Here is a 23,245-nt window from a genome sequence, read left to right as displayed (position 1 = left end):
TTTATTCTTTTAATTAAAATATGCAGAATCTTTTTCAGACACAAAGCATTTTATTGCGGTTCATTTTCTAATTCAGTTGTACAGTATATTGCCTTTCTGATGCTAAAATTATGTTTAATTGCAAGGAAGAAATGAAAAGTGCACATAAGATAAAGGCCTCACTTCCAATTTTTAGTCTAATTTTTTCCATCCCAACTGTTGATTAGTAATCAATCAGCCCTATAGTATCACTAACAAAATTTTACAAAGCATTTTACTCTAGAATCCTACATCAGTTCAAGTTCCTGCTGATACCTGTAAAGTGGTAGGGTTTAAGTTTGGAAAACGCCTATCTCCCAACCTGGCAAGGGGTGTCAGGTAGGGTGCGGGCAGCATGTGGGCTATTTAATGGCAGGGACAGAAAAATGCATATTCTTTATCTTTGTTTGGTGATTTGCCCAGATGTGTTCTCACATTGATGTCACTTACAGGATTGCACAAAGCTCATAGGGGGGTTGAAAAGTTTATTTTCTTTGTATTCAGGATTGCTCCGATTGCTTTGTGAAAATAATAACGCATGGGTCTGCAAGTTGAACTGGATTGCTACCTGGGTCTAGCACATGTCCTTCTAACTAGACCCTTACAGTACTCCATTTTACAGCTCTTTAAATAGAAGACATGTGTCTTTAAAATTATCCAGCAGTTAGACAGACTTGAAAGGGAATCATTTTCATTCCCCCTGTGTAAGCACAGACGTGTGACGTGTGATTGGAACACACCCACTTGTTATTTGTACCACAGAGGCTCACTATAGAGGATCTATGGGGAGTTCCAATAAAGTTGTCATTAGGGGCACATATTTTGAGGTTCTAGTTGTGTTTTCCATGAAAATTTGAGAGTTGGAGTTAATTTTTTAGGGAAAAACTCACATTTTCGGGTTACAAAATCTTTTTTCAAGATTTATTATACCCCGACCCTGGAAATAATTCAATTTTAATAAAACCTTTCAAGGTCATGTAGGAGTCAATGGCAGGGGTCTCTTGAACCATTTGAAGATGTTAATAACCTTCATGATGTTCAAGTTTTTTTCCGAAAGTTTTGCCCAAAAACTTGATTGATTTGAGTGATTTGAGGTTTTTTTCACCGAAAACTCTATCAATTCAAGTTTTTCGGGTTTGGCAACTCGAACTTGCAGAATCAAGTTTTTTCCATTAGACCATTACAGTTTTTTCTTAAATAAGATACCATTCAAGCTATGAGTTCAAGGTATAAAAAACTCTAACATTCAACCTTTAATAAATAACTCCCTAGGCGTCACTGTAGTTTTTCTTAGCCCACATAAAAGGTTTCACTTAAGGAAAACAAAGTCAATATAAAATGATTAAAAAAATACAGAAATATTTCATTATATTTCAGGCAGGATAGAAGCAAGTGGAATATAACAGTTCAATTTACAAGTCAAATATCTAAAAGGATGCTGAAGGAGCTCAATAGAATCTATTTTTTCTGTGCAGTTTAGATGAAAGATTTGAAACTGTTTCTTCACAGATTGCATCAAAAGGCAACAAGATAGCTGTAGTTGAAGTTTGTAATCATATTTAATATCTACTTTAAAATCAAGCTGCAAGTTAATGTAAGCACTTCCCAATAGCTCCACAAATAACATGTCATTTGTACTGAAATTTATGTGGGGAGGAAAGCAGCAGACACAGCACTGTAACACATATTCCACATAATAAAGCAATTTGCCACAGTCTATAGACATAAATTTACCGATTCAAAAATTGCACCTGCTCTTTCCACAAAGTTAGCCAGTAACTGTATTGTAAAAACTGGACATATAATTACTTTAAGTTCATTCACCCAAATATTTAAAGGGATACAAGTTGTTAAAATTAAGAAGGGTCTCAGAGTAAAATACGGAATTTAGGGCACTGTACTTGTATGTAATTTTCAATGGACAGTACCCGTTACTATTAAAAGGTACCTCAGATTTCCTTGACTTAAATAAAAACATTAACAGTAGGGGGTATTTTAATCCTTGCATGAGAAATGTCCCAGAGTAACATATATACTCGAGTATAAGCCGACCCGAGTATAAGCCGAGGTACCTAATTTTACCTACGAAAACTGGGAAAACTTATTGACTCGAGTATAAGCCTAGACACAACTACAGCCCTGTCTCCCAGCAGCGCACATTCTGCCAAAGCGACCCCCCCCAGCGATCAACCGGACTTCTTTGCAAAGTTGATGGTGACAGAGAATTGCCAAACGGATTACTGTGTGCAATGTCCCACTACCATGTGCAGAGGGTGCTGTGTGATATTGCCATCACTGTTAATCTTTCGTATAACCAACAGAGGGCACTGTGTGATATTGCAGTCACTGTTATTCTTTCATATAACCAACAGAGGGCTCTTTGTGATAGTTCAGTCACTGTTATTCTTTCATATAACCAACAGAGGGTGCTGTGTGATATTGCAGTCACTGTTAATCTTCCATATAACCAACAGAGGGCGCACTGTTATTCTTTCATATAACCAACAGAGGGTGCTGTGTGATATTGCAGTCACTGTTATTCTTTCATATAACCAACAGATGGCGCTGTGTGATATTGCAGTCACTGTTATTCTTTCATATAACCAACAGAGGGCGCACTGTTATTCTTTCATATAATCAACAGAGGGCGCTGTGTGATATTGCAGTCTCTCCCCAATCTCAGCTACTGCCCACTGACTCGAGTATAAGCCGAGGTAGGACTTTTTCAGTACATTTTGGATGCTGAAAAACTCGGCTTATACTTGACTATTTACGGTATAACGTCAACCTCAGTCAGCAGGACCAGGACTACCCAGAAATATCGATATCATTACATATAATGAAGTTCTCTCCCGTCCCGAGAAAACTCTCTTTTTGCCAAGCTGGAGAAGTGTGTATTCAAGGTGCCTAAGATTCCCTTCCTATGTTACATTATCCCTCTTGAGGTCATGGCAATCCAAGACTGGCCTCTCCCTACGAGCACCAAGGCCATACAAAGATTTGTCAGTTTCGCTAACTACTACCAAGAATTTATCAAGGGGATCTCCTCTCATATCGCTTCTGTCTTGTATCTCATCTGAAAGGGAGGAAAACCTAATGCCGTGCCCCCTGAAGCTCTGGAGGTCTTTCAATCCCTGAAATACTCATTTGCCTCTGCTCCTGTCTTTGACATCCTGACCTTCTACAACCGTTCTTCATTGAAGTAGATGCTTCCGACGTCAGGGCTGGAGTTATCCTCTCTCAGAGACAAGTCACAGATGGGAAACTACAACCTTGTGCTTATTTCTCGAAAAAAAATTCTCTCCTGCTGAGCAAAATTATGATGTCGGGAATCATGAGCTTCTGGCAGTTAAACTTGCACTTGAGGAGTGGCGAAAATTCCTGTAAGGAGCCCCTCATCCTGTCATCATTTATACTGATCACAAAAACTTGGAATTGATCCAGACTCTCAAGAGACAGAACCCTCGTCAAGCTCGGTGGGCACTCTTCTTCACACAATTCAACTTTGTCCTTACATACCGCCCTGGCTCCAGGAATCGTAAGGCAGATGCCCTATCCCGAAGCATTGTACCTGAGGGTCGCATCAGTGAAGATCAAGAACCTATTCCCCTAAATGGCCAGCCAGATCCTATCTGTCCAGTCCTCTGCTCCTGCTGAGACCCCCATAGGTATGGTATACATGCCACCCGAATTCTGTATACTCATCCTTCAGTGGTTCCAAACAAGCTGGACATCCAGGTGTCAAAAAGACCTTGGAGCTGGTTAATGGTCTCCTTTGGTGGCCAAACCTTCGGAAGGATGTGAAAGACTGTGTGTGTGCCATTTGTGCCTCTTCTAAGTCTAGTCATTCTTGCCCTAGCGGGCTATTGCAACCTCTACCCACCTCTTCCATCCTTGGACTCATTTAGCTATGGACTTTATTGTCGATTTACCTTCCAAGGGGAACACTATAATATGGGTAGTTGTTGACCACTTCAGTAAGATGGCACACTTTATCCCTCTTCGTAAACTTCCCTCTGCCATTCTCAGTTGTTCATTCATTATATCTTTCGACTTCATGGATTTCTAGCGGTGACTGTATCTGACCTAGGTTTCCAGTTTGTGTCCAAGTTTTGGCGATCTGAGTATCACCCTCCAATTCTCCGCTGCCTGTCACCCTCAATCCAACAGGGCAGCAGAGAGGGTAAGCCAAGCACTGGAACAGTTCCTGAGAAGTCATGTATCACTCTGTCAGGATGATTTGGCCAATCTACTACCTTGGGCAGAATTCTCTCATAACAACTTATGTCATGACTCCACTGGTAGATCGCCCTTCTTGACAGTATATGTGTAATATCCGCAAGCCTTCCCTCAAGACATCCTCTTGTCTGATGTTCCAGCAGCTGATGATCATGTAGCCAACATGTCTGCCATTTGATCAGCTACCAAAGCCAATTTGGAGAAAAGTTCCTTGTGCCACAAAAATTATGCTGGAAGATGGAAAACTTCTCCTTTATATAAAGTTGGGGACAAAGTGTGGCTTTCGACAAAAAACATTCACCTCAAAGTTCCTTCCCCCAAGTTGGGTCCAAAATTTGTTGGTCCATTCCCCATTGTGGAGATTGTTAATCCTGTGGCTGTCAAACTTCAGCTTCCCCCTGAGATGCAAAGCCCTAATGTGTTCCTTCTATCTCTGGTGAAACGGGCAATAATTAATCGCTTCTCGTCGGAGCAATCTCCTCCTGCTTCTGTCTCCATGGATGGTCAAGAAGAATACAAAGAAAAAAAGATTTTGGACTCTAGAATCTCTAGAGGGTCTTTGCAATTCCTGATCCAATAGAAGGGTTTCGGGCCCCAGGAGTGCTCTTGAATTAAAAAGACTGATGTCCATGCTCCTCGACTGGTATGTGAGTTCTACAAACAGATTCAAAGGAAACTCTGAGGTGGTGGTCCAGTGCCCCCCCCTGGGGGAGGGGGTACTGTCAGGAGTACCTGATGGCGCTCCCGTCTCCAGTGGCGTTCCATCCAAGATCTTGACGCCGGCGTGATGACTACACACGCCTGGTGCGAAAATTGAAAATAAAAGGACTTCCAGGTCACAGGTTCAATGCCAGATTATAGGCATTCCTGACTTGTGTTCCTGGGTTCTCTAAATTCCTAAATTGTTGTTTCCTGGATTCCTGACTTCTGTTTTTACCCTGATTCTGATTCTTGCTGCCTGCCCTTTGAATTTGACAACGCTTTTACCTGACCTCTGTTGGATCCCGCTAAACTTGGACTTTTACCCGAGCTTGCTCCTTGGTCCGGACTTCTCCCACTGGGAGCCGATAGGCCCCCTGACAGCTTACCAGTCTGGAAACTCTAGACCAAGTCAGCAGCTTGCTGGCATATCTATGGGACCAGAACTGTGCGCTCCACCTACAGATGCCGGGTCACAGCTCAGCACAATATAAATCAGGCTGACTGGAAAATCCAGTTAGGCCATGGATCAGGTCCTTTTCAGATTGAATATGAATTCCTTCTACGACCAGGGACCAATAAATCAGGCCAAGTTGGTAAACCACATTGGTAGTCAAATTGGACAAAAGATCAAAGGAGTAGAGCAGGTACAGTATAACCAAAATATGTGACAGTGCCACTTTGCTCACATATAGCAACTAATTAGAACTTTCATTTTATAACTTGTTGTAGACAGATTAAAACTAATTGCTTATTAAAGGAAAACTGTTTCCCAAAAATGCATACTTAAGCAACAGATATTTACAATTTACAATTACAATTTGCATTTTTTTAAATATATAATTAATCACTAAACCCAATCTAACTCCAGTTCTTAGCTTGCTTTAATTTCAAGGTCTTCTTTAATAAGTGACTGTTGTTTGAAACGTTGCATTTGTGTACACATTAAAAGCTTTAGCCCAGTATTAAATTGTAAAAGATTTTAATTCAATGGGATTATTCAGGCATCATTTAAATGTAATAGGTCTGTGTTTCATTTTGAATACTATTAATTGTGTGAACGCAAAAAATAAATAGTTTGTAAAATCTATCTTTCAATGTTTAAGTGCTTTGTACAAAAGAACTTTTATCAAAACTAATCATCATCCAAACCACTTAACACCTACAGCCGTCTGGGCACACACAGAGATAAGGTGGGAATGTTCTTTACTGGGCAGTACAGATCCTGGTTTCCCTCCCCCTGTAAAACAGCTCCCACGATGAACTGAAAACACCAAAGCTTAATTAAAGTACAGGTTTGTGGTCCCTTATTAAGAAAGCTTTGAATTACAGGAAGGCCATCTAACAGAGAGTCCAGTTTAAGCTAATAATTATTTTTTTTTTTTAAATGAATTCCCTTTTCTCTGTTATAATAAATAAGTATCTTGTACTTGATGGTAATTGAGCTGCATGGATCCATATTGGTGGCAGAACAATCCTACTACTATTTAATGCTTAAATGATTTTAGCAGACTTAAAAGCTTATTTATTCTGTTTCGAATAAGTGAATTTTAGTTTTTTTAATTAGAATAAACTCAAAATTTTACCAAACTCGAAGGTTTGCTCAATTATTGAAACATTTGAATTTTAAAAAATTGAATCAGATAACTGACATTACAGGTCAAGTTAATGTATATTATAAAGCCAAGGGTCCTGGAAATTCTCCACTAATTAAATATTGTTAAAGTTACTCTTCTAATATTAACTTACCAGGTGTTAGTGGTGATATTTCACGCTCATATTTCTCATGCCATTCCATAGTTCGAAAGTAACTTAGCATAACTTCCCAGAGTGCTTTGCAGAGGTCAGAGAGGCAGGGAATGTAGCTGTCTGAGGTTATATGCTATAAGGGAAACAAAAAATATATCATGCATTAACAATGGTGACCAATATCAAAGCATTTTTTGGGATAAAGATTAATAGGAAGACACTAGAATGGTCAACTATGAACAAAAACAGCAGATGTATCTGATAACTTAATAAGTGATGATTGTACAATAATATGGTAAAAGTTATAGAAAAAAAGGTGCCCAATTAGTTATAGCTAAGGTTTGACCGAGGTCAGTTTGAATTAATTAATGAAAGTGTGTTTTTCTGTTGAGTAAAAGGGAAAAGTACCCTGCAAAAACTAATAACTAGACAGTTGGTCACTCCAAAATCTTTTATTTCTCACCTCCTACTAAGTATTCAGGTTTGTGCTATTGGTAACTGATACAATAAGTGGTACCCTACTTGGATAACAGGTCTGCTCTTTGCCGCTAGTAAGTCTTAAATTAATGCAACTCATATACTTAATTAGTGAAATTAATACTTAACTACAAATCAATTAAATTGATTAACTATGAGAAAAAAGCCCAAAATTATAACCTTATATATCCAAACATTGGCTCCAAATTCATAGTAAAAGTACAAGTGCATAAATTGAGAAATAAATCGCTCCAATAAACAATCAATTAAATCCGAGTTTGTAGGACTAAAGTGCAGTGCAAAATTTGTAACTAACTATTCCCAATACATTGGAATAATTCCTTGCTAAACAGATTGGGGCGTTATGTTTGCAAATGAGCCTTAATATATGGAATATTTTGAGTAAATTATCAGACACAGTAATATTATGTCTAGAGCCGACATTCCAATTGTACTATGTAAATGGATTCTGGCATGTTTAGATTATTCTGACAATTTTTTAATATCTAAAGATGGCAAAGCATCATATGAATTACAGCCCGGCAGCACAGACACTAGAGATATCTTTCAATCAGGTACTACAAAAGCAATTTGATAATTCAATGAATTATTTTAACAAGTACAGCATATTTGCAAACTGAGATAGTATTTCATACAGAATGTGCAGGGCTTCAGTTGGGGGGTTAAATGTTCTGCACTAAAATGGCTATTTTATTTTGGTGTTGTATTTTACACAACAGACTTAAAGGGATCCTGTCATCGGAAAACATGTTTTTTTCAAAACGCATCAGTTAATAGCATACCTCCCAACATTTTGGAAGTAAAAAGAGGGACAAAAATATTTTTTGCACGTAGCGCAGCAAAAAAACTTTGCCACGCCCCTTTCTGTGGCCCCACCCCATAATTGCCATGTTGATTTTACAAAATTTAGCAGGTTATGAAAGTATGAAAATAATTATCCTTATCTAAACTGTTTTTTTGTGTCTCAAAATTGTTATAAAGTATCTTATTTGCACTTTTTACCTGTTCTGGGCTCTCTGCTAAAAGCCAATTAAGTTTTCTGGCTGTTCAGTTCAGAGAAAATAGGGACTTTCCAGTACAAATGAGGGACTGCAGGTTGATCTGTCAAAAGAGGGACTGTCCCTCAGAAAAAGGGACAGTTGGGAGGTATGGTTAATAGTGCTGCTCCAGCAGACTTCTGCACTGAAATCCATTTCTCAAAAGAGCAAACAGATTTTTTTATATTCAATTTTGAAATCTGACATGGGGCTAGACATTTTGTCAATTTCCCAGCTGCCCCTGGTCATGTAACGTGTGCCTGCACTTTAGGAGAGAAATGCTTTCAGGCAGGCTGCAATGTAACTGAATGTGTCTCAGTGGGACATGGGTTTTTACTATTGAGTGTTGTACATAGATCTACCAGGCAGCTGTTATCTTGTGTTAGGGAACTGTTATCTGGTTACCTTCCCATTGTTCTTTTGTTTGGCTGCTGGGGGGGGGAGGGTGATATCACTCCAATTTGCAGTACAGCAGTAAAGAGTGATTGAAGTTTATCAGAGCACATGTCACATGACTTGGGGCAGCTGGGAAATTGACAATGTCTAGCCCCATGTCAGATTTTAAAATTGAATATAAAAAAAACTGTTTGCTCTTTTGAGAAATGGATTTCAGTAAAGAATTCTGCTGGAGCAGCACTATTAACTGATTCATTTTTTCCCATGACAGTATCCCTTTAAAGTATGGGATGGTGCAGCACTGGGGTCCTGGCTAATGGCATGCCCTGAGCAGCTATCCCTCTCCCCAGCAACTTCAGTAGTAATTTTGGGCTTGTGGGGTGGTGCATCGATCCAATAGGCTAAATACATTTTTTTTAAATGGGTATTCAGTGAAACAGATCTTTGCACTGCCACATCTAGCCTGACAGGACAGCAACACATCGGTGTATTGCAGTAAAGTAACATTTAACTCTGACACAGGTAGGTGGTATCATAAGGCTGTGCAAGTCTATCATAGTGACGCTACACTAAAGGAAAAAGAACTTTCATTTCCAAAACATCATTAACAGCGCACTGAACTATTCAATTTTATGAAGCCACAGATATGACTTGTAACAAATCCATTTACCTTCAACAAAATAAATACAATAGCATAAGGTTTTTAAGAGTTACATTTGCTGTAGTATGGAACCTGAATGCTTTGGACCTGTGGTTTTCCAGATAAGGGGATCTTTCTGTAATTTGAATCTCCATACCTAAAGTCTACTAAAGAATCAAACTAGAATTACATCTGAACTCATTATTAGGGGTGATTGTGTAGGAGTATTGGGGTACCTGGTTAATGTACCTGTATACTAATATATGGGAACTGTATACACTGTACAGAAATCACTGTTACTGATTATGGAACCATGATGGTCTTTTTGATACTTGTTACTGTTGTGAAAAAATGCAAAATAAAGACCTTTAAAAAAAAAAAAAGCAATCATTTAAACATTCATTAATCCCAATAGGATTGTTCTGGCTCTAGTAAGTATTAATTATTTCTTAGTTTGGCTCAAGGACAATGTACTGATTTATTCCAACTAAGAAAATCTAATTAACTTTTTAAAAAATAAAATTATTTGATTAAAATGGAATCTATCAGAGATGGCCTTCTCATAATCCTGAGCTTTCTGGATAATGGGATGCCTGTGTATACCTGTATGAAATTTCAAATGCACTTGTCTGCATGCAACAGAATCAATATTAGTATATGCAATTAAAAAATAGGATAATGATGATATGAGCTTTCTTTTCACTGTTGATAAGCTTGGAATTTTAATGTTAATAAACCCCTTTATAATTAAAATATAGTTTTGATATGTTTTGCTTTATAGCCATCAGATAAATAAATGTCACAAGACTGCCAGAAAAATAAAACTAATTACCCAGTCAAGCAAATAGTATTTAATGGTTTCTGGGCAACCTTTATCTTAACACAAAAGTGTCAAAAACACTTAACACTTTGAACCATAAATCCAATAAGATCCTCTTCAGAATGCAGCATATTTTGAACTATGAAAGAGTTTTACTGATTGCCATGATGTCACAGGTCTTAAAAGGGATGTAAAAGGAAAGGGATTGTGTACTTTTTTATGGACAATTTTCATTTTATATTACAAAAAAAAAAAAAAATATCCAGAAACCGGTTATCCAAAAACTTTGAATTACAGAAAAGCTGTTTTATACAGACTCCATTATACTCAGATAATTAGAATTTCCTTTTTCCCTGTAATAATAAAACATCCTTGTACTTGATCCCAACTGAGATATAATGAATCCTTATTGGATGCAAAGCAATCCTATTTTTAAATGATTTTTTAGTAGACTTAAGGTATGGGGATCTTAATTACGGAACTCTCTCTAATCTGTAAAACCTCAGGTCTCAAGCATTCTGGATAACAAGTCCCATACATGTAATTCTCAGCACCAATGATACTTGGTGAAGCACAACATCAAGTTTTAGCCACCACTGGGTATACCTGGAGTCCTGAAATGAGCTTCTGCATCAGTGCAGTTAGTAAAGGTATAGGATCTATTATGCAGAATGCTCGGGACCTGGGGTTTTCCAGATAATCAGCAGATCTTTCTGCGATTTTGATCATACATTAAGAGGCCGATTCATCAAGAGTCGAATATCGAGGGTTAATTAACCCTCGATATTCGACTAGGAACTAAAATCGTTCGACTTCGAATATCGAAGTCGAACGATTTAGCGCAAATCCTACGATCGAACGATCGAAGGATTATTCGTTCGATCGAACGGTTAAATCCTTCGAATCGAACGATTCGAAGGATTTTAATCCAACGATGGAAGGAATATCCTTCGATCAAAAAAACTCAGGCAAGCCTATGGGGACCTTCCCCATAGGCTAACATTGAGTTCGGTAGCTTTTAGCTGCCGAACTAGGGGGTCGAAGTTTTTCTTAAAGAGACAGTACTTCGACTATCGAATGGTCGAATAGTCGAACGATTTTTAGTTCGAATCGTTCGATTCGTAGTCGAAGTCGTAGTCGAAGGTCGAAGTAGCCCATTCGATGGTCGAAGTAGCCCAAAAAACACTTCGAAATTCGAAGTTTTTTTAATTCGAATCCTTCACTCGAGCTTTGTAAATGTGCCCCTAAGTCTACTAAAATCATTTAAAAATGAAATAACCTCAATATTATTGTTTTGCTTCCGATAAGATGAATTATATCATTGTTAGGATCAATTACAAGGAACTGTTTTATAATTACAGATAAAAAATAAATCAATTTTAAAAAAGCTTTATTAATATGGAGTCTATGGCCTTCCTGTAAGTATTCCACACAATAGATCCTAGCTAGCATAATTTTAGATCCCATATCTATCTATCATCTGATATTGTTTTAAATTGTTGAATTTAGAACAATATCAAACCCTCCACCAAAGAGCCATGTGCGCCTCTGTGCACATACACCAACAGTGTTTTTTTTTTATTCCTTGGATTGTTTTTATTGGATTTTAGTACAGGTATGGGACCTGTTATCCAGAATGCTCGTGACCTGGGGTTTTCTGGATAATGGGTCTTTCCATAATTTGGATCTTAATACTTTAAGTCTACTAGAAAATCACATAAACATTAAACATACCCAATAGGCTGTTTTGCTTCCCATAAGGATTAATTATATCACAAATGGATATGCCTATAAAAGGCAATAGTTGCCTCTCCTGCTGTACTGAGCACTAACGCCCATCGCTCTTGGGTCAACCATTATTACAGTACACAGCGTATTATTAACCCAGGGTAGAGTAAAGAATTGCTTCAATGTATTAAAGAGTCATACCATGCAAAGGTCTTTGTATGGAAGTTTCTGGAATTTTGTATCTGTGTTTCCAGCACACAATTCCACGTATCCGAGAACTACTTGAAACACTGTATTATGGATGGCTTGTGTGAAGTGCATGTGCAGTTGATCCATGGCAGTCTAAAGAAATGAAAAACAGAAAATTAATGTTTCTCTTCATACATGTTCATTTTACATGCTGCAACAATCTCAAGAAGTATGCAACGAAAAGTCAGCAACATTTTCAACTATATTTTTTTACCCACTGCCTACCTACCATCAGGCACAATTGTGTACTGTTTGCCCCTAGAGTAAACTTTCCTGTGTTTTGTTAAAATACTGCAAAAGCAACAAACAAGTAAGATAATATTTAATTAAATATTTACATTATGCAGAAAAAATAGGAACAATTGAAACCAGTTTTATGGGTAAAGGGACTCCAAAATTTCCTAGCCATGTACAATACACCTGTCCAAAAGCAAAGTAGCATTATTTCGCATTTGTACTGTATATACAGCAATCATCTGAACGGGAATTAGTAGAAGCTGTTTCTATAATGAGTGACCGCAGGTGTTGAAAAAGATAAGCAGCCAAATACAGATTTGGATTCTGATTACTTTGCATTTTCAGAGCCATCAAAAAAGCGCTCCGTTTACCGTTTTCAGTTAAACTTTTGCGATTGAGATCTCAACATTGAACTTAAAGGAACAGTTCAGTGTGAAAATAAAAACTGGGCAAATAGATAGGCAGTGCAAAATGTTTCTAATATAGTTAGTTAGGCAAAAATGTAATTTATAAAGGCTGGAGTGACTGGATGTCTAACATAATAGCCAGAACCCAATCTACTGCTTTTAGTCAGTGACTTGAAGGGGGGGCCACATGGGACATAACTGTTCAGTGAGTTTGCAATTGATCCCCAGCATTCAGCTCAGATTCAAAAACAAACAGTTATGGCCCATGTGCCCCCCCCACTCAAGTCGCTGATTGGTTACTGCCTGGTAACTAATCAGTGGAAACCAAGAGAGCTGAAAAACAGGAAGTAGTGTTCTGGCTATAATGTTAGACATCCAGTCACTCCAGTCTTTTTACATTACATTTTTGGCTAATTAACTATATTAGAAACATTTTTTTATTTTCCACAGTCTATTAACCAAGTTTTTATTTTTATACTGAACAATTCCTTTAACTGGGCCATGGAATCTTAAATAATGGCAAGCAGCAAACATGAACACCATACATACATGTCTCACAGGCAGGGGTGCACCGTGCTGTACTGACCCACAAGTTACCAGGGGTGGCAAAAAAGCTGCTCCTGGTAACTTTGAGACAGATTTCTGGGTAAATAAACCAGGGATGGTTTCTCCACCTTGACATGAATCGCCTCTTTCACACCTCGTTCAAACCATAGGTCTTCTTTATCCAAGATTTGGACCTTGCTGTCTTTTAGCTGGTTTGAACGAGGTGTGAAAGAGGCGATTCATGTCAAGGTGGAGAAACCATCCCTGAACAGAGGCGGGGGCCTTCGACACCATCTGTCTGCTACATATAATGCTATTCTAACATCTGTACCCCGGTGGTTTCAGAAGACTTCACATATCCATTCATGCAACTCTCACAAGTAACACCTGTATCTAGGAGTTGCATGACACATTGGATAATCCTATCACAACTACACAGAATCAACACCTCTGTGAATTTCTTCAGATGTCACCTCTTTGAAGAGTTACAATGTGCCATTGTGATTGGATTAGTGGAAGAGTTTATATGCCGAGAATTTCCCACACCAGTCAATTGAACTGAAGAAGATGCTCGGATGAGAAGTGAAACGTCTTCATTGATTACTCAGCAAGTCCAGTTGTTTTTAGATTTACCTATACTAGATATTTATTCACTATATTTAATTCTAGTATGTAAAACATTAGCATTGGCATGCAACTATTGCCTGATGTACTTTACATGCATTCAACAATAATCTTGCTGCAAAAGTTACATGCGTTGCATTCCGAAGCCTTTGACCTAAAATGAATGTCTAAAAGAACTCCATAAAAAGACTTGTTTTATGACATTACGGGGGCAGGCTGTATACCTGGCAAACAGAATAGCCTGCACAGGAGGTTAAACTGTTCTGCATACTCTTTGAATAACAGACAGCTCCATCTGCACAATGAATCAGGAAACCGATTAAAGATAATTTTTTAGAAGATAACATTCAAACATGGATTTATGAGCGGTGCTGGAAAGGGCTAATAATGATTATGTGACTTGCTACTGAAGGCTTGTTAGATGATATGAAGGGGGAAACTTATACATCTGGCAAAAGGTTAAAACTGTTCCGCATGTGATTTAAATAACAAGACTGCTGCATCTGTGCAATTCATCAGAAAACAGATTTAACAATGCATTTACGGAGATAATATGCTAAAGCAAATGTATTACTGGTGCTGGAAAAGCCTGATAATGATTATGTGGCATGCTAAAATGCTTGTACAATAAGAATCACGGTGTAGAGCAGCGCATGTTAATGAGGGCTTCAAATGAAGGTTTGGGACCCTGTACTAATTCCCTCACATATCAGTAATGCTCATGATGCAGGTTTGTACATATGAGGCTTGCCTGATAGAAAATGGTGACACCATGGTAACCAATGTTTAGGATTTCGGATTTAGTTCTCTACCACAGATTTCCAAACAGGGGTGCTTGGAGCAGTGGCTGGGAGGTGCTGAGCTAATGAAGTACAATTAGAGGACCATTTACTAAAAGGTAGAATTTTAGTGGTATTAGAGCTTTTTGAAACCACGATTAAACTCTCTCTAAAATCACAAATGCTATGAAAGTTATTAAGAAGATCCGAATGAAAAAAAGTACAAACTAAAATTGCTATCAAAAAAACTTTGTGAACCAAGAGTTTTTTTTTTGAATGAATGAAAAATTCATACGATTAATGTTTTGATCTCCGAAAACCTCTAAAACCAAGAAAGAAAGGCTGATCTTTTCAAGAAAAAAAAAGGGGATTTCTATTGACAGTTTTTACTTGCCATACTTGTGCATTTGTATATATTTTATGGTTTTTACACTTAATATTGTGGATTAAGTAAATATACGAACATGTGTTCAATTGCAACAAAAAGTACGATTTGGAGAAAAGAACATTCTACAAACTTTCATAAATCAGCCCCTTAGAGTGAGATAATGGAGAATTGCTGTTTGTTTATCTAGATACCCCTTAAAGCCTGGCTAGTAGATCAATCAGGGTGAAATTGAGAGTAAACAATTATATGCTGCCCTAGACTTTTCTGTGGCTGTATGATTGATACAGAAATGATCTCCTATAATTGTAATGCTGTTGTGAGCTAAAGGGAACCCTGAAGATAGATTGGTTCTCCAAGGGGGTTTGAATGGCACAAGTCATTGTCCTATACTGTACTGTACTGTGTTTACCTGATCATGGTGAAGGCCTTTGTCCATGTAAGGATGGGCTGCACTAGAGTGCTATTATTAAACTTTTGTGGAGGGTAGAAGATTTGCTGTGTGTATCTATATGTATATATATATATATATATATATATATATATATATATATATATATATATATATATAAAATAAGGGGGATCTTCTTGGAGAAAAGTAGTTGAAATAGGCTGATGGTGGGGGCGACCCATAGGTCTTAGGTAACTCTGATTGCAGAAGTACAAAGATCAGCTGCAATAAAACTAAGCACTGCCACACTTGCATTTGAACAATTGAAAGATTTTAACTATTGGAGCAATAATCATGATCTTCATTGAAAACAAGCTTGAAGCACCCCTATGCCCTGCTACTAGTGGGGGAAACTATGTGCAATAAGGAGAGGGCAATAATAAAGCTAGGGATGCCCAGTATCCACTATTTTTGAATTGTCCAAATCCTTTGTGAAAGATTCGGCTGAATACGGAACCAAATCCAAACCCTAAATTGCATATTCAAATACTACCTTGGGTATAACCAAATCCAAACCCTAAATTGCATATTCAAATACTACCTTGGGTATACCCTTTGCTAGTAAAGTGAAGTAAAACTACTATATCTGTAAGATTACAAGGGGATCCTTTCCGCATGCGAGTGTAGGAATCAATGGGAATCAATTTCCCTGGACAGAATACCTTTGATTCCCATTTGACCTCCACAAAATCGCCAGAAGGCTGAAGCAAATACACCATTGCAATTTTTACTTTTCAATACCCTTTGTTTATAGGGGATTGTATTCCACAGAATGCATATGTATTAAGGTGGCATGCAGCACAAAAAAATGTGGGTGTGAACTTAGCACTTAGAACAACTTTTAGAGTATATGTTGACATTTTACTCACAAGTACTACACTATATTATTTGTCTGTTTTTTCCCCCTCAATGGTTTTTACCTTTGAGGTATTCAGCAATCCTATCTTGAAAAGCAAATAGACCATTGCAAGTAGACTTTCAACTGCTATCTTCTAATCTCATTTTCAATTAATATTGTTATTGCTTTGTCTTAAAGAACTGTTGGTTCACTGAGTAGTTATGATTTCTGGCTCGTCTCCAATAAATATTTCAAAAATATAGGAAGCCCAAAAGATTTGTAGGGCTTTGCATCTCCTGTTCTTCCTTTGTCTTTATATTGGTTAAAGAGTTTGAGGGCAATTTACAGCATCACATAAAGCTGAACCTTGCAAATAATTTCCTCATTCAAAGCCAGTGAGTAACAAGGTGTGCCTAGAATATACCCACCTGTGTTTTGCCCAGGAGTCTGTAAGCTTGCTGCACTTTGGTGTAGTGAGCAACTTCGAAGTTCTTGCAAATCTTTGAGAGAGCAACATCTAGTTGTTCCTAAAAAACAATAAACACATTAGATTGCCAAAATTATTGAAATTAAGTTTAGCTTTGATTGCTACTATAAAGTGTATGACCACTCAAAGATTAAAAAACATTTTTTAGCACAATGAGCGTAAATGTAATTATAAGTAACTTCCCAATATACTGTGTGAAAATGGCTGCTATCATTACAAACAGAAATTCTCAGCCTCTTGCACCAAAATGCAGCTGCATCCACTTTAAAGCCAAGGCTAGAGGCTGTTACAGCAGCAAAGGTAGGCCAATATTAGATTAATATCCTTGGTTTGGGAATGAGATGTTGGATAGCAGAGATCCAAGTAGAGATATATTGTGTGAAACATCAATTTTGCATCTCCTGATTTTAAGTTTTTCCACTTTTTCCACCATTTTTTGTGGTCCCACCTGGCAAAGCTCAGCCATGGCTGCTGGGTGGCTCATCATTATAAACAAAGAAACAAGTGGAGAATCCAGTAACCTAAATGTAGCATGTGGTTTTTATTTAATTAAACATAGTTAACAGCATTGCAAAAGTAATTAAATCCGTAGCAAAATGAATACTGTTTGTTTTCACCTGCCACAATGTTTTTTTTAATATCGGATCAAGTCATACTGTAGCACTATTCAGTTTTTCCCAAAACTGAAATGACTTAAAATTAATAATTACTGTCTGCATATTATTTTTTTTTATGAGTCCTTTATTCAGAAGGAATAAAAGTTAAAAAGGCTAATATGAAAACAAGTTTGGGGCAGGTGGTTTATTAAAGGGGTTATTCACCTTTCAAACACTTTTTTCAATTGTTTTCATATTGTCCCCAGAAATAAAGACTTTTTTTTTTTTTAATTACTTTCCATTTTTTTTACTGTTTTTCCAAAATCGAAGTTTAATGTCCCTGTTTTAGGTGTTTGAGTCTGGCAGCTCAGTAATTCAGGTGCAGATTTTCAATGGTTACAATTTTGCAACATTTAGGGGGATATTTACTAAACTCCGAAAGCAAAAATCACGGAAATTTTTTTTTTATATATAAAATCCGACTTTGGAAAAAAAATCACAAATATTTCGGAATTTAGCAAACCCAGAGGATGGAAAAGTCTGAATCTGAAAATCCGGCATCTCAGACCTGTCAATGGGAGAAGTCCCAATGATTTTTTGATGTGCACTGGGTTTCATGCATTACCCCGAAGTATTCGGGTGAAAATTACGAAAAAATCTTGAAAATCGGACTGCTTAGGGATCGTCATAAACAAAGCTGCTTGAGTTCTGCATGGCTGGGAAGTAAGGCGGGGGCTCCCCCTGCTGTTCATAAGTATGATTGTTTCCCTGCTCAGCAGTTAGGGACCATCTGACAATTCCTATCTACAGCAGTAAATGAAGGAAGAATTTCACTGCATACAGTCAGGTTTCTTATAAAAAACGGTACTCATATTTTAATTAAAGTATATTGGAGATAGGTTTCTTTTTCATTAAAGAAAATAAAAATGGGATTTTATTTTTTTTGCCTTTACATGCCCTTTAAGCTCCATTTGAACATGGATATATAACCCTGTGATTTGCATCCACCACTGCCTGCCAAACATACAAAATGTTACCAATGTAAAAAAAATCAACATATGCAAAGCGGAAATGCGAAGGCCCACAAACTTTTATTCCATACCACTAATATACAAATAAAAAAAGCTGGTGGAGGAATCGGATCAGAATTATAAAAGGTCCTCAGTCTGCACAAAAATGTTATATTTTTTAAATTCCACATGTTGGTGCTCATAAAGGGTGCTGTCCTGAAAAAAGGTCAAGGTTCGTCCTGTAAAAACACGTTTGACTAATGATTTATAACATCAGGCTCAGGTGGTATCAGCTGAGGTTAGTGAGAAGGAAGTTTTGCCATCAACCCTAGAAGAGCTTTTTAACTTTAGTATATGAAATTAACAAAAGAGGTGGCATATACAAATTCAGTAGTTTAAAGAATGATTTATCCTAAGAAAAGGTTTTTGTAGTCATAAATTTTTTTTGTTTATGCTCCTTGCGAGACACCAACTCATTATTTTCATTTACAGAGAGGTTGAGGCAAACAGTTGCAAACACTTGGCAAAGTAATTTAAAAGTTTTGGCACATTGTAAAATATAGGAATCAATGGCAAACAGTTATGCAAATAGTTCTATTCACATCTCATTCCACAAACACCACAAAAAAGAATGAATTTAGCTTTTAATGGGCGCCAAGCTCCCTTCACTGGAAATCATTGCAAGGCTTCTGCAGCTGTACATAAACTATAAATCCCTTATATCCCCCAGAAGAGCATGCAGTTTAAACGTTAAAGGGAACAGGATAGAAGAGCTTCTTCCCTCAGGAGTTCTTTTTTTAAAAAAAAAGTGTTAGGTTGAAAGACAGAAAACAAATCTGAATAAATCAGTGATAAGCTTGTAATCACACCGGAACATTTTGAAATGTTTTAATTTCATGGCTGCCTAGCAGATAGCTTTTAATTTAGATGGCATACAACTTTTATACTGTAACAACATCAGGTATGACAGATCATCTTCTGTTAATTAAATTAAATCAAGCATATGTTCACATAGGACACCGAATACAAGAACACTTAATGAACTGGTTCACATGATGTTTCAATAGTCTAATATATTCCAACTTTCTAAGTTTATTAGCATAAAAGTATTGACATGACAATGAAAAAAAAATGAAGAGAACCGACTTACAGCGAATATTTACAAGAACAAATACACTTTTGCAATCTCAAGAGTAATCTTGGAGCAAAATGCACACCAACTCCACAGGGAAAGCAACTAACAAACGGAATATGGAAAAGAAAGGGCACCATTCTGAATTGGTTGCAATTATAGAAAAATAAACTGCAATAAACAAAGACTGAACTTTTTTTCCTATATTCTGTATTAATAAATATTAATAATGAGATGCTTACCTCAATTTGTTCTAGAGTATCTTGCAGTTTTGAGTTCAATTCACTGAAACAACATGAAAACAAATTATAAGTGGAAGTTGTCAGTGTTGGACAAGGGGCCCTCCAGAAAACCATAGACCACGGGTTGATTACAAAGTAACATATATTCTCTTTACATGGCAGCTCAGAAACCACTGCAAGAATTTATGAATTAGCAATGTAACATCAGGTTTTATTGCTCTGAATATAACATCAATTATGGGGATAAATCTGTAAAATATTCTACTGCTTCCCTCAATAAATACATTAACAAAGAAATCACTATTAGCCTTACAAATGTCTAGAATCATTACGGTTACATCAATCCCATTGTCTCCATAGAAAAAGTTTCAACCAGGAGAATACATGAACAATTAACAGTGTATTCATAAACAGATGGTGAAGCGCAGCTCATCACATTCCTTATAGGTAATATTTCTACTGCTACAGAGTCCAAAATGTACCGCATTTTGGATGACACTCTGCATTACACATAAAGCCAGTGTAAATCCATGCACCTGACAAATGGTTTGTGTGTTTAAATTGTGTAAAGAGTTTGGAACTCAGCAATGAGTTTACAAAAAAGAACATGATTTTAGAAGGGGCATCCAGATATTTTGGCCATAAAATGTACATACATATCTTTCCACACCATGAGACCTAGGCACAAATTGTGTTTTGTCTCGCCAGTGTAAAAATGGCTGCAAAGAAAATGTCAATTTAACAGCCCTTCACACTGTACTTGTGGGCACGAATAGGGATGGAATCCACCAGAGCAAAGAGCAAAAAAAAACTTTCCTGCTTAGTTATTGCATACAGTGACTAGAGACAGTTTGGTTGATGAGTATTAGGAAGTAGGCGAAAAAATCAAACAGACAAAGTCATCATTTTTATCATCATTCTGGAACTGTGCCTTCTTATTATTACAGAGAAAAAAGGAAATACGTTATGAAAAATAGAATTACAGGTATGGGACCTGTTATGCTTGAGACCAGGAGATTTCTGCATAACAGGACGTTTTAAACATTGGATCTCCATACCTTAAGGGGGTTATTTATTAAGGATATTATTCACATTTCTGGTTTTGAAAAAAACTCACCTTTTTTGAAAAAAAAAACTAGAATTTTTCATGATTTATCATACCCCAACCATGGAAATAACTTGAATCCGTGAACACACCATCTAAAACCTGTCAAGGGCATGTAGAAGTCTTTTGAACCATTTGAAGATGTTAATAGCCGTCATGATTTCAGAGGGTTTTGCCTGAAAACCAATTTGAGCGAATCAAGTTTTTCCCCGCCAAAAACTCGATTACAGTTTTCATGCTGTTAACCCCGAACTTGTCGATTGAAGTTTATTTCCATTCCAGTTATTTCTTACATTAGAAATCATTCGAGTTCATTTAAGCTCATTCAAAGTATAAAAAACTCTAAAATTCGACCATTGATAAATAACCCCCTAAGTCTACTTAACAATCATTTAAACATTAAAAAAAAAACAATAGCATTGCTTTGCTTCCAGTAAGGATTAATTAAATCTTAGTTTTGATGAAGTACAAGATACAGGTAAGGGACCAGTTATCCAGAATGCCCAGGACCTGGGGTTTTCTGGATAATGGGTCTTTCTGTAACTTAGATTGTCATACCTTAAGTTCACTAGAACATCATGTATTGCTCATGGCATTCTGAGCAGCAATCAGCATGGCTTTATGAAGGATAGGTCATGTCAGACAAATGTGATTGCTTTTTATGATGAGGTAAGTAAGATGCTGGACAGAGGGGGGGGCAGTAGATGTGATCTATTTGAATTTTGCAAAAGCGTTTAATACCATGCCCCACAAACGACTGCTTTTTAAATGAAGATCTGTTGGGCTAAATGAAGTCGTTTGGAGTCCTTGTAGATAATAAACTTGGCTGTAGCAAGCAATGCCAGTCGGCAGCATCAAGGGCAAATAAGGTCTTGAGCTGTATTAAAAGGGGCATAGATTCACTGGAGGGTCATTCTTCCACTGTATAGAGCACTGGTAAGGCCCCATCTAGAATTTGCCATACAGTTTTGGTCTCCATCACTCAAACAGGACATTATTGTATTAGAGAGGGTACAGAGAAGGTCAACTAAACTGGTAAAAGGTATGGAAAATCTTAGCTATGAAGAAAGACTGGCCACATTGGGGATGTTCACACTGGAGAAGATCCGCTTAAAGGAAAACTATACCCCCCAAACAATGTAGGTCTCTATTAAAAGATACTGAGTAAAACAGCTCATGTGTAAAACCCTGCTTCATGTAAATGAACCATTATCATAATAATATACTTTTTTAGTAGTATGTGCCATTGGGTGATCATAAATAGAAAATTGCCATTTTAAAAAATAAGGGCCGCCCCCTGAGATCGTAAGATTCACTGTGCACACATACAAACCACATGTAAGATCACATGAGCCAATTAACAGACAGAGTTCTGCCTTTTGCTTCCTCACTTCTTCCTGTTACAGTTAGTGTTGTAGTATTTCTGGTCAGGTGATCTCTGAGGCAGCACAGATAGAGTCACGAAAGAGTCACGAAAGAGTCAAGGCAAGAGATGTAAAAGGGCAATATTTATGTAAATATATATTCCAGTTTGGTAAGATTCTTTAATATGTCATTCAATTTGATATAAACTATCTGTTGCTTAAGTATTCATTTTGGGGGTATAGTTTTCCTTTAAGGGGTGATATGATAACTATGTATAAATATATAAGGGGATCATATAATAATCTTTCTAATGCTTTATTTACCAGTAGGTCTTTCCAGCTGACACAAGGTCACCCATTCCGATTAGAAGAAAAGAGGTTCCACCTAAATATTGGGAAGGGGTTTTTTACAGTGAGAGCTGTGAAGATGTGGAATTCTCTCCCTGAATCAGTGGTACAGGCTGATACATTAGATAGATTTAAGAAGGGGTTGGATGGCTTTTTAGCAAGTAAGGGAATACAGGGTTATGGAAGATAACTCATAGTACAAGTTGATCCAGGGACTAGTCCGATTGCCATTTTGGAGTCAGGAAGGAATTTTTCCCCCTCTGAGGCAAATTGGAGAGGCTTCAGATGGGTTTTTTGCCTTCCTCTGGATCAACTGGCAGTTAGGCAGATTAAAAAAAAAAAAAGAGTTAAAAGGTTGAACTTGATGGATGTGTGTCTTTTTTCAACCTAACTTACTATGTTACTATGCTTCCAATAAGGATGAATTATATCTTATTTGGGATCAAGTACAGGCACTGTTTTATTATTACAGAGAAAAAGGAAATTGTTTTAAAAAAATGTAAATTATTTCCTTACAATGGAGTCTTTGGAGCAAGTTTACTAACATTAGAGATAAATATCTCCACAGATGTCCGGAGATGTTGCCCATGGCAATCAAATTAGATTTAAACAGTCACCTAC

The 23,245-nt window shown here is 37.1% G+C and overlaps 1 protein-coding gene across 2 annotated transcripts in view; it reads right to left on the bottom strand.

Annotated features, from left to right (window-relative positions):
• The window catches only part of vps50.L (VPS50 EARP/GARPII complex subunit L homeolog), a 123,911-nt gene that overhangs the window by 59,459 nt on the left and 41,207 nt on the right, over window positions 1-23,245 (bottom strand). For both annotated transcript variants that reach the window (XM_018267314.2, XM_018267313.2), the window contains exons 10-13: window positions 19,808-19,850; window positions 16,769-16,867; window positions 12,026-12,166; window positions 6,706-6,838 (exon numbers count right to left, since the gene is read on the bottom strand). In XM_018267314.2, coding sequence (XP_018122803.1) covers window positions 6,706-6,838; window positions 12,026-12,166; window positions 16,769-16,867; window positions 19,808-19,850 — 416 coding nt within the window. The remainder of the gene's footprint in view (window positions 1-6,705; window positions 6,839-12,025; window positions 12,167-16,768; window positions 16,868-19,807; window positions 19,851-23,245) is intronic.

The sequence above is a fragment of the Xenopus laevis genome, chromosome 6L (genome assembly GCF_017654675.1).
Source record: "Xenopus laevis strain J_2021 chromosome 6L, Xenopus_laevis_v10.1, whole genome shotgun sequence".
Classification (NCBI taxonomy): Eukaryota; Metazoa; Chordata; class Amphibia; order Anura; family Pipidae; genus Xenopus; species Xenopus laevis.
Note: the sequence above shows the minus strand (reverse complement) of the source record. Positions and strands in the feature narration are given on the sequence as shown.